Below are 16051 nucleotides of genomic sequence, written 5' to 3'. Positions count from 1 at the left end.
TAAGGAGTCTTCCCATGGGGTGCCAAGGATGAAGGAATCTGAGTAACTTTATCAGTGACATGCTGTGCAAATCAGTCATGGATGCCAGATAGAACATCTTCATGTTGCTCTTCAGAGAAGAAGGTTGGTTATTTAAATAAAGTCAATGAAAAATAGTTCACCGACACAATAAGTGTAAAAGGAACACATTTTACCTACCATCTTACTATGTGTGCAAACCTAAATGAGGGTGTGTGTACCTTGCTGAGTCTAATCCACTGTTCATTTTCCTCCACCAGCATTTCAGGGATTGTTTATGGCATACAATTCCTGAAAGTGAAGCATTAGAGAATGAAGGTTCCAGCAAGGATCAGTTGCCAAAAGAAGGCCATCAGTTATCTTGGCCACATGCATTGAGGCTTTTCATGAAGTATCAAAACATTTTTTTAAAAAAAATAGTTTATGGAAAACTAAAATAAGTACCAGAAAACATTTACAAAAGTTTTTAATATTGACCATTAGTACTATCATTTTGTTTTTAAATAAAAGTGGAAGAGTACTAGTGAGACCAAGTTGAAGCAACTTCTCCTGGGAAGCTCAACATTTCGTTCAACTTGTCATGTTAGATATTGGATTATTTATAATGATATGATGAAGATGATGATGATGAAGAACATGATATGCTAAATGACTATTCTAGTTCTACGTTGCTCAGAATAAGCTTTAGTTGGGTGTCTTATAAACAAATAAAATAACATAAAATCCCACAAATTAAAGCTGTCTTGCTAGACTTTTTTTTTTATATAAACAAGTTTTATTGGTTTTTTTAAAAATTTACAAGGGAAAAGGTAGTGGAAAAGGTATACAAATTTTGGCAGTTGCAAAGTGTGGCAGGCGCCCCCTCCCTCCATACTCATAGTATACATCTAAGTAAAAATCATTAATACATAGTGGTATGTAGTCAGCATATTAATTCCATTGGTATTTTCAATCAGTTTATGTCAAAAAAGATTTTCTTATTCATTTTTGTGATCTGAGCTTTCTTGGTATTGCCCCATCTCCCCCCGCCGACAGAGCTCCGGCCCCTCCCGTGTCCTGTATGTCTGTTATAGGATCTTCTGTTTTTTCTAGGTGTATTTTGTTTTTTTCCATAAAGGCCTGCGCCTCTATGGGTGTATTGATTCTAATTCTTGTCTCCTCCCAAAATATTAACATACCTTCAGGCATCAGCCATCTGAACCACACCCCCTTCTGGTACAATTTATTCGCTAGTTGCGAATAATTTTTTCTTTTTTCCCTCACTTTCTTGGGGATCTGCTTCAGGATGGCTATTTCCCTATTTTGATATGTCAAGGCTTGCCCCCTTTGTGCACTCAGAGTTTCATCTCTTGTGCTTTTTCTAAGAAATGTGTACCTCCCTGGGTACGTTGTGTGTTCTAGCATAGGCTGAGTTCACTCTATAAACCAGGTCTATCTCCCACCCCATCTGTTGTTTTTCTTTCTGGATGTATTCAGCCAAAATACTGTCTTGCTAGACTTTAGTTGAGGCAATTAAAAACCAGAAGAAAAGGTATGCTGATTAAAACGAAAGCTTACCAGTTCAACTATTCGTTCCCTCAATAGTCAACCAGGTGTTGGCAGGAAACAATAGGATTTTCCTACTATGTTCCCAAAACTTTATGTATCTCTTGTCCTGGAGGTAATTCATACTTATCATAACATGATCGTTCTTTGTGATATAATCTAATTTCCTTTAAAAGCATTCAAGATTATATTCATCATTTTGTCCTCTGATAGTGAATTCTTGAATTTAATTATAGGTTGCATGAAAGTATTTTCTTCTTTAAGTTTAAATCCTCAATAATTCAGCTTCATTATATGATCACTTCTAAAGATGTAGAGTGTGATTATTTTCTTGATATCATATATGATTTGGACTATTTTATTTCATCTTTTCAATTTTTTTAAAATTCTGAACTAAAAATAGAAGCCAAATTTTATTGTAGCATTTTCTTACACAGAATTTTTTCCAGCTCTAGAACATTTTAAATAAAAAGATATCACCATATAAAATTTTTCTTGATAAATAGAATAAAGAAGTTATGTGAATGTAATACAGTAATAAATCTTAATAGATTTTTACTTTGATGAGTTTCCTGAGTTTTAGTTGAATGCATATCAAATTCTTGTAGGTGTTTTATACTAGTTGTAAAAGGTATTTGGTGATTTTTTATTAACAGTAACAGCTATGAAGATTGCTAGCTTATTTAGCACAGGTGTATACTTTATTATTTCTGAACCGTTTTTCAAGGTTTTTTGTGAAAAGTTTACAAGGAGAAGAAAGGAAGTGTTTAATGTAATTTGTTTTATGATGTTTGCAAACAAAACTTGAAACCACGGATTTGCAGCTACAGAATTTAATAGATAGTATTAGTTCTAGCAGCTGTAGAATTAATTCTTCACTTTTTAAAGGCAAGTCTGTCTATAAAGAGATGGAGCACAAGGCTACTTCTGTACAAATCCTAAAGTCTGAATTAATAAGGACAAAAATTCTATATGGAGTATGAGTAATGGATGTTTCGGTTACCAAGGTAGAGAAATGCAAATTCACATACTCATTACAATGCAAATTCACATACTCATTCATCATATAAATCTATTTTGAACACACAGGTTTGTCTCTGGAGATTCTCAGTCATCCAGATCCTGGTTGTCCCAAAGGTGTTTTTTCAAAAGGCAACTGGACTTTGTTTTTCCTTGAAGACATTTCACTTCTTATTCAAGAAGCTTCTTCAGTTCTGACTCAATGGTGGAGGATGGAAGGATTTGTGTTCCTTGCACTTATCTGGTCATTAGCATTCTTTCTCAGAGTCACTGAGGTCACTTGGAGGTTTATCTGTGCCCACAGGGACACCTGAACAGTGCAAATGGGTGTGGAACTTTCTTTCAGCAGTTCCATGATCCTTCCTAAACCCTTCCACCAGAGGGGCTTGAATTATGCAAGCTTAAAATTGACACACTTATACCAGTGTGGGATGCAATATTTATTGTTGAATCTTAAATTTTCCACACATAGTTACAAAAAATATTTCCTGTAGAGTAAATAAACGAATTACTGCATTCAGTTCTGGTCGCCACAATGTAAAAAAGATGTGGAGACTCTAGAAAGAGTGCAGAGAAGAGCAACAAAGATGATTAGGGGACTGGAGACTAAAACATATGAAGAACGGTTGCAGGAACTGGGTATGTCTAGCTTAAGAGAAAGAAGGACTAGGGGAGACATGATAGCATTGTTCCAATATCTCAGGGGTTGCCACAAAGAAGAGGGAGTCAAACTATTCTCCAAGGCACCTGAGGGTAGAAGAAGAAGCAATGGGTGGAAACTAATCAAGGAGAGAAGCAACTTAGAACTGAGGAGAAACTTCCTGACAGTTAGAACAATTAATCAGTGGAACAGCTTGCCTCCAGAAGTTGTGAATGGCCCAACACTGGAAGTCTTTTAGAAGATGTTGGATAGCCATTTGTCTGGAACGCTTAGGGTTTCCTGCCTAGGCAGGGGGTTGGACTAGAAGACCTCCAAGGTCCCTTCCAACTCTACTATTGTATTGAATATAAAAGTAGCCAATGGTCTTAGATTATCTAGTCAAGTCTTAAAAAAAAAAAGACTTTTCCTGGTATTTTCTCATCTAACCAAATTTAAATTCTGCTACAAATATTTTCTTCTTTGGGTACTTTTTTAATGTTATAATTACATTATGAAGATAAAAAGAAAATTGTCATTGCGGACTAGAATTGCAATTCCTAGGATAGATACTATAAGTGGCAATACCACAGACATTATTCAGTCACTGCTTACAAAATCCCTGCCTATTTAGAATTGGGAGCAGGGGAATGCAGATATGCAAATATATCATAAGCAAATCAGCAATTGCGAATTACTCTGAAAAAGAAGAAAAAATGTCGCTACAGTTGCATTGCTCCAGTGCTGAGGTCCCAGAACATCTATATATCACACTGATGACGTTTTTGGTCATAAACTCAAAAAGAGCAGATGAGAGCTGCTTTGTTTTTATCATTTAGATAATGACTTTATACTTCATGTGAAATCACACTATAGCACTTCGTTTAAACAGAAATTCAAATAAGCAATTAAAAACACCTGGACAAAAATTTTGCCATCTGCCATTTTATAACATACACCATATGCCATATTGCATCACTTTTTTAAAAAAAATGCAATATGGATATAATAATGTTGACCTACATCTCCTGAATGATGTACAGACAGACAGCAACCTGAGCTATGAAGAATGAGGATTTTTATGATGATAGATAGATAGATAGATAGACAGACAGACAGACAGACAGACAGACAGACAGACAGACAGACAGACAGACAAGATACGATACGTAGGCAGGCAGGCAGGCAGGCAGGCAGACATCATTTTCGTCAAAGAGTTATATTATGTCACATATGCCAAATATTTGACCTGCAAGAATCCATTTAAAGTCACAGGGATGTTAAAGATAAGGACACATGACATTTATTCAAGCATTGCAATATTTATTTGTGAAGCCAACCAAGTTTTCTAAACTAGAATATATTAAATGTTTCTATTTTGGATAAAATGCAAAAGAAAAGGAGCTCCGCCATGTAAATAGCAACTGTAATTATCATGTCAGTATTTTTGCAATAGCCTTTAACATCCTTATCACTTCAGACCTCTAAAGCTACTCCTATGCCTATTTAAATGAACATGTGCAAAAGCTCTAAGGTGTATCACTGGGCTGCAGTGGCTGAAAGCTTAATGCAATTCTTATGATTAAGATTATTTAACCAGTTATGCTTAAATTCTCTAGATAAAACATAATTGTCATTGCAGACCAGAATTGGGATCTTCATAATAAATAGAATTGCCACAAAAATTATTTAGTCATTACTTATTAAATAAAATTGTTATCTATATGCTATATAACAAGTAAAATCACACACCTCTGCCCATCTCAAGCACTAAAGATTTGGAAAAATATTGAGGAAAGTTACAAAGATTATGAGAAAAATAGCAATAATGATTGAAAGATTTGAATATATTACATTATTTGTTCAAGCAAAGTTTTAGAGCAAATAAGCTTTTTCACTGCCTCTTTTATTATAAGATATTCAGAACCAATTTATCCAGAGCAATGTGTCTGACTTCCTTTTCATAATGGTTTTGTAAAAATTAGAAGACCAAGAGCAAATTTCATTCAACTTTACAAACCACCATCCAATATATATATATATAGTATACTGTATATATGTTTTCATAGATTTTCACAGGTGTAGTTGTCTGGTTATATTCGGGTCTTTCTATCTATCTATCTATCTATCTATCTATCTATCTATCTATCATCTATCTATCTATCTATCTATCTATGTGTGTGTTTGTGTTGTATTTGTGCTGATAAATAAATAAAGGGCATACCAGGGGTTGTAACACAAATACATACATACACACACACACACACACACACACACATATATATAAACTGCTACTCTATAGATCTGTTTATCAGTACATCAGAGTTAATAGAAAAGAAATAGCTTGGTGAGTAAACATCGTATGTCTCGAATAAGTTATCTTGCTAGATGAATTTGACATAAGGAGAATGGCAGAAAATCAGTTCGGCGTGAATTTGTTGAGAAATCAAGAGGACTCAGTTATCCAGGCAATTTAGAATATTCTATAAGCAAACTTTACAAAACCATTATGAATTTCAGTTAATTAATCTTGAATGTTAAAGCACAATATTCCAAATGGAACCAATGCTGCATTTCGCTTAGAATCTTGATCTCCATGACTAACTGACAAGAAGCTGCTCAGTATTTTGTCTCTACATTTAATTCTCCCTGTCACTCCTTTGCTTCTCCCCCACCCACAATCTTTCCCCCATAATTGATCACCATCTGTTGAGTCATCTTTACCTCCACAGACCTTTCTTTCCCCTCTGACGTACTTCTCCCACTTCTGACGGGCATAGTCATCTCATCCAATGCCTTTATAATGGAATCTCCTTTTTGAAACCAGTCATGACAGAAGGCCCAAATTTGAGAATCAGCACAATGACCAGAGAAAGGAAGGAGGAGGAGGAAGAAGAATAAGTTTACACCACAGTGGACTAGAGGAAAATAGGGCATTCAGACCAAAGTACTTCTGATTTACAGTTTATTCTCCTCAAGGCAATTTTTCTCTCAATTTTTCTTTTCCAGTGGCGATGCCTGGATGGATGGATGGCTAGTTCACTGATGCCTCGCTGGATAGTGATAGTCACAGTCTCAAAGAGAAGCTGAGAAGCTGGTAAAATGGCAAGAAAGGCAACAGTTCTCAAGACCCCAGAGAAAAGCCAGATATCCAGCTTCCTTTCAGTGCTGTACCAGACCCTACATGAGCCTAAACTAACCTGCGCAGGGGTCTTTTAAGTCAAAAGTGCTTTGTAAATGTGCCTGTCCCTTTAAAGAAAGGGAACGCTGCTTCTCACATTCTGCCTCTGTGGGTGAACACAAGGTGCTGAGATTGAGCTGCTTGAGAGAGAGAGAGAGAGTAAAGACGATCCAGTGGAAGGAGGAAGAAGGGAAAACCTGCTGGAAAAAAGAAAGAGGTGAATTGGGGCAGAAATGAAGATAAGTGAAATAAAGGCAACAGGGCCTGGGGGGGAGGTGAGAGCTTTTATTTAATAGTCATAGGAAAAATAATTGTGTTTTCATGGAGAGTGAGGGATAATAAAATTAATCTAACTTGTTATTGAAGCTACTCTGGGAGTTAAGAATTGTCTGTGTAAACTCAAATAGCATTCTCAGCCACCTTTTTAAACTCAACTTCAAAAACTGAATTTCTAAGAGAATTGTCAGTAAAGATTGGCTGGGAAGAGAAATTCCTGTTCTACAGCTGAATCCCAGGGCTGTAGTAGTTGTTTGGGTTTTCTTTTCATTATTATGGAAATATAAATATTTATAATACATAGAAGCCTCATATACACTGTTGCTTTGATTGAAAAACACATTTTTCCTGTTCTGATAAAACACAACAGCTTAAAGTAATCATAAATTTAAGTGAATAGCAAAAAATTAATTAAAAAGTACATCATATATTCACAATAGTTCTACACTTTCATTGTTTATTTCTTGGGGTTCTTGATTGTGCTGGATTGTATTTATTTTATAAGTGTTCTTGTGCTGAAGCTGACTTTATCATGATAATAGAAAACTTGAAACAGTTGTGTGGGGATAGAAATATCATTTTTGTCAACAAAAATTACTGGTTTAAAAATAGAAAATATTACTTTTCAGATTTTGTTCTTTACTTTTTATAGTTTTTCAATTGGCATAATGTGTTTAATAATAATGTGTTTAATAATTTACCAAAAGGACAGTAAAGAAAGGTTTCTCATTGTAAAAGTTGGTTTTACATATTTTTAAAAGATTTCTAATCAGTTTCTTTTGCTTAAATTAAAACAAAGTCATCATTTTAACCTCGAGATTAAAACTTGGAAATAATATATTAATAGCTAATAATATATTAATATGACACTGATTGTCTGGAACATTGATAAGATTATGTTTAAAATAAAAAATAATACCATAAAGAATTGTAGATTGAATTCAGATATTATAAGGTGTGATTTGCTATGTATGTACAATTGAGGTTCAGCAACTACATAAGATTGGATTCTGATATTATAAGATGTGATTTGCTTTGTATATACAATTGAGGTTCAGCAAGTACATAATATGTGATTGTTTTTTATAGTTCCTATATTATGAAATAGCAATCCAGAAACCTGTTGTGACTTCAAAATGGTTTTTCACGTGGAAGGGTTGATAGCTATCATTGTGTTCTACTTGGCCATCCTGTTTGTTGGAATATGGGCTGCTTGGAAGACAAAAAACTGTGGGAATGATGGAGATCGTAGTGAAGCTATTATAGTTGGTGGAAGAGATATTGGCTTGCTAGTTGGTGGATTTACCATGACTGGTATGTTTCACGCTTTTTACCTATTATTCAAGTGTGTCATTTATAAAGTATCCTTTTCAAATATGAAACTTTGTAATCAGAGAAAATGCTTATTTGTTTTCACTTAAACTAGAAGATCTGAATAGTTCTGAAAGGTTTCAACAGGTTGCTACCAAGTATTTGTATTGAAAATGGTGATTTGTATATCTGTCTTTGAAAATTACAACCCACTGAATTTTACTTAATAATGCAACATGAACCGTATAAACATAGAGCAATTTCTTCTGTACATCCTCTTATTATTTATTACAAAGCTATCTAGTGAATGCATTACATTTCCCGTTTTTGTATCACTTTTGGTAAAATAAAAAAAAATGTAAACAAAAAAGTCATAGCTATTTGCATAATGACCACAACGGGGAAAGATTAAAATATAATGCATTAATACACTTTAGTTCCAGCCAGACACCTCTATTCATTTCAACACAATTACATGAGAAATGTACTTAAACTTCTTCATCATGATTTAGCCAGCTCATTTTGAACAGGGTGATTCCCAAATTAAATATTTTTAGTTAAGCCACCATAAGTAGAAATGGATGAGAATCCTGGAAATGTTTCAACAAAATTATTATTCTATGTAATGGACTTTGCCTAAGTAGAATTGGCAAGTAGATTGTCTAGATAAGAGTGCCCCTTGATGTTATTTTCACAAATATCAGAAATGATGGACCATGAAGTCTCTATTTTTTCAAAATATTTGGACTCCATCATGTCAAACAATGAGTCACAGTTCCACTAAATGCACCAAAATATATAAAAAGACTATGGCAGGGTTACAAACTGTCATGTAAGAATTGTATAAAATTCAATGAGATATGAAATGACACCAATCAAACAAAAGGATTTGTCTTTTAAGTGCTTAATGTTTTCTGAAGAAAATTCACCAGAGTCCCCAATTTTATATTAATTTTTATTTATCTTTGAGTTTTTAATGCTTTGCCTTCAGTTTTCAAAATTACATTATTTGGGTTTTGTTTCTAATTGAAGGATTAATTTCAATATTATATTAGTATTTGTAATTGTGATGATATATATTCTGGTACAGGTAAGAGTACAAATTTATAATAAAGAAAATTAAGTAAAATCCTGTGCTTTTTACAACATAAAAATTTGTTGCAAGAATCTATAGTTCTGTTACGATAAATAAATAAATATGCACAAGTAGTTGCTTTCAGCTACTCGATTGCTATTTTCCAGTCATTCAGAGACACAATTGCCATCACTGGATTCTGAAGCCATATGGACTAAGGAAAATTATTTGGTAGATTATCAGTCCCATAAGTATTTTTGCCACAAACTGTAATTCCACAATGATTTTTGACTTACATATATTACAATATGTAAGATACCTATTTAATGATAAAATTGTACTTAATTTTGTCCACAAACTGAATACCAGAGAACAATCAGAATTTTGTAGCCTGTTATGGGCAGAAGACTGCCAACTGTCTAAAAGTATCTACATTAATATTTATAATAGAAAAATAAATTCTTCAACCAATTAATGTTAAAAATGAGGTTTTTTTTAAAAAAAATGAATGTATTCGTTCACAAAAGACAGAGTTAACAAGAAATTAGAGGGACCAATTTAGAAGCATTGAGCAATAAAATGAAAATAAAATAAGTGACACCCTATTTCAATTTCCCTATTTTTATAGCTGTATGTGTGTGTCTTTGTCTATGCATGTATGTTAATATTTAATTTCATTCTAATATGTAATTATATTGATATGAAAATTATACATCTGGTTTTACTGTGCCTTCCACTTTTTTAAAAAATAGCTGTTCTCTAATTGTCCTGAAATTAGGACAATTAAATCTGTAACCTATATTAAGCAATAAAATTAATATAACTGATAAGTTTAATTTTTCCCTTAATTTTTCTTTGTTTTCCCTTTTAGCTCTACTGTTACGTATGTTATTCATGTTTTGCCTGAATTTTAAATTTTTATTTCAAAATAACTTTCAATTTTAAAAAAAAGAACTGGTAATAATAATTTACTGAAACTAAAATCAAAACTCTGCTAATCACAACTAAAACTAATCTTAAAAGGGTGGAAAAAGACTTTTTGCTACATTTTCTACCATAAGCTTATGAAAAATATTCCATCCATCAAGGTCCAAAGGATGGGAGCTAATATGACATGCACAGTTTGTTAATGTGCGTATAACTGAAATAATTATATGAGATATAACATTAATGTATGAATGAAACAATTATAATAGCACTGAATAGAAAACAGGCTCTCCCTAATATAAATGCCCTGTAGTGTATTGAGTTGTAAAGGAGTGGGGTATAAGATTGGGGTGATGGATGTAAAACAAGGACATGAATGAATAAAATATCTTTTTATTGCTACATGATGTGCTATTTAATTGTTATTTATCTTTATTTTAATTGAGGGCTTGTTTTTATGGTGTTGATATCTTGGATTTCACTATTTATTCTTTGCCCAGAAGATGTTGGTAATGGAGAATTTGAAAACATAATAAATAAGTCATCTGCAATTTATTGAAAGAGAATAGACTCCAGAAAAAAATATTTTAATAATAATATTTAGAAAAACAAATAGTTCTATTAGTTCAGCTGAACAGTGATGTAAAAATGGTCTGTTTGATGTTCTTTTTAAAAGGAATCTATACCAATAGGAGTATAGGATTGGAGTATAGAATTCTTTTCTTCAGTGATGTCAATTATGTTCTATTGCAGGATTTTTCTATACCATTTTTCTACATAATTTCCTATCCTATCCATGAAATTCCAACTCAGTGTGCTAAATTCCCAGTATAATAGCACTACTGGTAATCCTCAGGTTAGAATGGTAATTGGGACTATCAGTAAGCAATGTGATCGGAAACCCACATGTGACCGTATCACTTAGCAATGGAAATCCAGTGGTGCCCATTGCTATCGTTAACTAAATATGACCAATCATTAGACAAGGACCTTCCACAATCCATATCACTTCTGAATTGGTTCCTCCCAGCCTTGAGCCTCAATAAGGCAAGGGACTGCCTCTTCTTCAATTGTCCTCATCCACTTATCTGGAGCGTGGTAGTTCACGAGCTTTAAAATACTGGGCTGATGATCAGCAGCTTGCATTCAAGATCCACTGTTGCCACAGGGCAAGGTGACCTTCCATCACATGCGCCAGCTCCTGCTAACCCAGCAATTCAAAAGCAGTGACCACAAGCAGATTAATGGGTACCAGTTCAGCAGACAACTTCACTGGGACACAAAAGGAGCCCCCAACTGGGTGTCCTCCAGGCATCAGTGATGTCACTGGAAAATACTCTCATCACAGAAGTAAAAAAATCCAACTATTTTCCCCTGCCCAATAACTCTGCCCTTTCGGTTACCTCGCATTCTATCACCTTTGCTGTCCTGTGCTTACTGGCCCTAACAGCCCTGCAGGGCTTCAAGCACTTTATGGTAATGGCGCTAAGACTGCTGATGGCCCCAGGGCTCTACTTCAGTCCTAGTGCCACTACTGTCACTAAGGAGTGCTACAATGCCGGTCAGCAAAGGACCAGAGATTGGGGAGGAATAGAGAGGTGGGGAGAGCTAAAGCAACCCTTTGGTTATAAGTGTGGGCAGGCTTCCAAACACCTGTATTTTGATCACAAGATTTCATGGGCATTGCAATGGTTATAACTTAAGAGACTGGGCGTAAATAGCATTTGTACACCACTGCCATAACTTTGAATGGTCGTTGAATAAATGTTCATAATTTGAGGACAATATCTATAGGGTTCCCCCCCCCCTATTATTCTTGGTTTGTTTGTGGAAAGTGCTACTTTGGCAATAAATAGGACCGCAATATGGATAATGTAAGATTTGCTACAAAAGCCAGCAATGCCATCTGAATGTGCCAGACCTATCCATGTTTCTTGTTATATCAATTGTCTGCCATCATGCAGTTAAAATTCTGTTAGCTTTCATTGACTTTTAAGAGCCATTCCATTACATGTTCTTTTCACTCTATTATGTGGCATAATAACACAAGGAGAATAAACAATAGGACTTTGTTTTCATTCAATAGTCATAATTTCCTAACATACTTTGCTTCTACTTCTATTTCTTGGGGGGGGGGGGGAGAAATTCTCTTTAATCAAGCCTTTCCCTTGGAATTAGTTAACAGTGAGTTAAATTATTTGTTGTCTGAATTGTTGGTTAAATTGTTGTTTTATAAATCTGGCTGGAAAGCCTCCAGAAAATAGGAGGGATATAAATTAATATTATTGTTAGTATTTATATTCTCATCTTTTACTAGAAGTAAAGTATTAAAATTTGCAGACTGATTACATTCCACTGATTTTACAATTTCCTATTTCTTTGGTAAGAAGGAATATCAGAATAATATCTATATTATTTTTCCCCATTTCTGCTACTTATACATAGGACAGAGTGCTTTATAATATCCCCCTATTTTCTGCATAGGGGTATTATTCAATATTAAGCATAGGAATTAGGCAATGTTTTATATTTGGACAATAGATTAATCTCCACTATGATCCTAGGAAGTCATTCCAATAAATAGTACAGTTTGTACTATTTTCACTTATTTTATTGAGATTTTAGAGATTTATTGCTTGCTACCCCAATGGGGAAAAGGGACATGATGGCTCAGTGGCTAAGATGCTGAGGTTGTCAATCAGAAAGGCCTGAAGTTCAGCGGATCAAATCTCCAGCACCGCATAACTGAGTGAGCTCCTGTTACTTGTCCCAGCTTCTGCCAACCTAGCAGTTCAAAAGCATGTAAAAATGCAAGTAGAAAAATAGGGACCACCTTTGGTGAGAAGGTAATAGCATTCTATGCACCTTCACCTTCAGTCATGCTGACCACATGACCACAGAGACATCTTCGGACAGTGCTGGCTCTTCGGCTTTGAGATGAGCATTTCCCCCTAGAGTCTGGAATGACTAGCACATATGTGAGAGGGGGACCTTTACTTTTACCTTTATCCCAATGGGGAGGGATTTTTCTTCTTTTTAAATCTACATTAAGCTGTTAAAAATTCCCAACGTAGTACCATTCAGGTTCAGAATTATGGGGCTTATTGAGGCACATTTATAAAACATTAAAGCAGCCTGTTCTGAAAAATATGTCACTTGTATCAGCTAGCAAATGTGGACATAGGACCTGGACCAGATTAGGGGAACTTAATCAGATTTTAATTTGAGTTTCTGTGCGAAATACCCTTTGGTACAACTGGGGGTCAGTTCTTCCAGGGATCATCAAGAAAAGGCTAAGGCTAAGCAATGGAGCCCTAAGAATTACACTGAATCAGTTTGCTCAAAACTGTACTTCCAACTGAAGGAAGTGATTAGTACACAGAAATGAAGAAGGAAGATAGTCAGAGAATGCCAAACTGATTGTTGCCCATAGAAATACAGGTAGTCCACAACTGAGCCCAAAATTTATGTTGCTAAGTGAAACATCTGTTAAGTGAGTTTGTCCCATTTTACAACTTTTCTTGCCCCATTTGTTAAGTAAATCACTGCAGTTGTTAAATTAGTAACACCATTGTTAAATGAATCTTGTTTCCCCATTGATTTTGTTTGTCAAAAAGTCACAAAAAGGAATCACACGACTCTGGGACATTGCAACCGTCATAAAGATGTACCAGTTGCCTAGCATCCAAATGTAAATTATGTGATAATGGGGATGCGGCAATGGTCATAAGTGTGAAAATTGGTCATACGTCATTTTGTTCAGTGCCATTGCAACGTTGAACAGTCACTGTGAACTGTTGCAAGTTGAGGAACCACCTGTACAGAGGTTTCACCTGGAATATCTCCACAGGTAGTTCTTCACTTACAACAGTTCACTTAATGACTTTCAAAGTCACAGTGGCATTGAAAAATGTATGACTTCTTCTAAGTCAATGGGGAAGCCAGATTCACTTAACAACCATGTTACTTAACAGCCATGTTGCTTAACAAATGTAGTGATTCACTTAACAACTGTAGCAAGAGAAATCATAAACTGAGTCAAAACTCACTTAACAAATTTTTCACTTAGCAGCAGAAATGTTTGGCTCAATTTTGGTCATAGGTTGAGGATTACCTGTACTCCTTTTGGAAACCAGAGATGGCTCATTAGTTCATGATGATACCAGTCTGCATTCTCCTTGTGTCCAACCAACAATTTCAGTCCAAAAATAGAAGACCCTATTATTCAACAACTTTATACTATTAATTATCTTGAATATCTCTTCAGAAAATGACAGAGCCAACAATGGCCATTACTTATGAATTAGTGTGGATCCATGATGTATTTCTTAGTTCTTAAAATATTTTTGAAGGGCAACCTGTAGGAGACATAATCACTGCCATTATAATGCAGTATTTCACTAAATATCTGAACATTATCCCAGCCAGACTAAGGATACATATCTTTGTGAGCTGCGCTAAAGTGCTCGGTATGATAGTGATTCTACTGAGAGTCAGTTAACTAGGTACTCAGAAAAGAGCTACTTAACAGTACTTCACTGCCATTTGTTCTGTGAGTGAAGATGAGACTTTTGTAGAAATACAGAGCCTAAGAAATTAAAAAAGAGTCTAAGCAAAGGCATAGAAACAAGAACATTTAGGCTAGTATTTAGAGGTATGTATGTATGCCAGTTAAATTTTACTTTTATTTCTTTCTCTCTTTCCCATTACTTATGTAAATAGACTAAACATACTAATTTTTAGTGTATAATGTAAATTTGCAAATTACGTAGATGCAAATAGGTCTTTAGATGAGATGTGATTTTGTGCAATACTCTTCATTATGTTATTTTGCCACACAAATCGGTTATTTAATTTTGTTTTCTCTATCCAATGTGTAATGGATATCGTTCACTTCTTCCACAGCCACCTGGGTTGGAGGCGGTTATATAAATGGAACAGCTGAAGCAGTGTATGTTCCAGAGTTTGGACTTGCCTGGGCTCAGGCACCAATTGGGTATTCACTTAGCCTAATTGTAGGTAAGCTAAAGATGGAAACAAAGCAGAAGAATCACATCTTGTTAAAATGACAAAGATAAAGTTGAAGTCAATATAATATCTGTTCCTGTGTTTCTCTTTCATTGTAAATGGATTTTGGGAGGATGAGTGGAGCCAGCAATAGAGATGGTATCTGCAAAACCACCGTATGGTCACTACTATCTTTTAACAAGATATTAAGTACAAAATTCTTGTCAAAGCCTGGTATTTAGTGTTTTTGTTGTGGCCAGCATTTTTTTTTAATGTATGGGAAACTTAGAGGGGGATCCTTCTCTTATTTTCCTCTCCATATTGAGTGGCATCAAAAATTAGTCACTTTTAGATTAAACTATTAGATTAAACTTTTAGTCACTTTTAGATTAAATTGAAAAGTGGTGGAAATTAAGTCCTGTTCATTTTTCTGAATCATAGAATCAAAAGATTGGGATAGTTTAGGCCATTGTCCAACTTCCTGTTCAGGCCAGGAGTACAAATTAAAGCAGTTAAGCAAATGGGAATACAACATTTGCTTTAATAGTGCCAACCCAGTTTTGTAACGAATTACTTTTCACTACATTTTTTTTTCCTCAGTTGGGATGACTGCTCTACATAAGACTAACTAAAGGAGTTGCATACATTAAGCCTGTGTCCAAGTGATAATTTCTATTCTTTTACTAAAAGACCTAGTACTGATTACATTCCACTAGTCATTGCATTATCTATCAGTAATAGTAACAAGTATAAGAACCTCAGTTCCATTACTATATAGCTACTTCAACAATCCTGGAAAAGACTTATTGGATTGTTATATTATGGAAAATTATTTAGATACCAGTTATGTCTCTCATAAGCAGACTGATATGCAACGCTCTCTACATGGGGCTCCCCTTGAGATGCACCCGAAGACTGCAGCTGGTCCAGAATGCGGCCGCGCAGGCAATCATGGGATGTACTAGGTACTCTCATATAACACCTCTCCTGCGCGGGCTGCACTGGCTACCTGTGGTTTTTCGGGTGCGTTTCAAGGTGCTGACTATCATCTTCA

General features: G+C 34.9%; 1 protein-coding gene across 1 annotated transcript in view; it reads left to right on the top strand.

Moving 5' to 3' along the window:
- The first annotated feature begins 6493 nt into the window (after window positions 1-6493).
- The window catches only part of SLC5A7 (solute carrier family 5 member 7), a 29949-nt gene continuing 20391 nt past the window's right edge, over window positions 6494-16051 (top strand). The window contains exons 1-3 of the mRNA XM_081947621.1: window positions 6494-6618; window positions 7767-7991; window positions 14896-15009. Coding sequence (XP_081803747.1) covers window positions 7814-7991; window positions 14896-15009 — 292 coding nt within the window. The 5' untranslated portion in view covers window positions 6494-6618; window positions 7767-7813. The remainder of the gene's footprint in view (window positions 6619-7766; window positions 7992-14895; window positions 15010-16051) is intronic.

The sequence above is a fragment of the Natrix helvetica genome, assembly GCF_964273705.1.
Source record: "Natrix helvetica genome assembly, chromosome: 3".
In the NCBI taxonomy this organism is placed as follows: domain Eukaryota; kingdom Metazoa; phylum Chordata; class Lepidosauria; order Squamata; family Natricidae; genus Natrix; species Natrix helvetica.
Note: the sequence above shows the minus strand (reverse complement) of the source record. Positions and strands in the feature narration are given on the sequence as shown.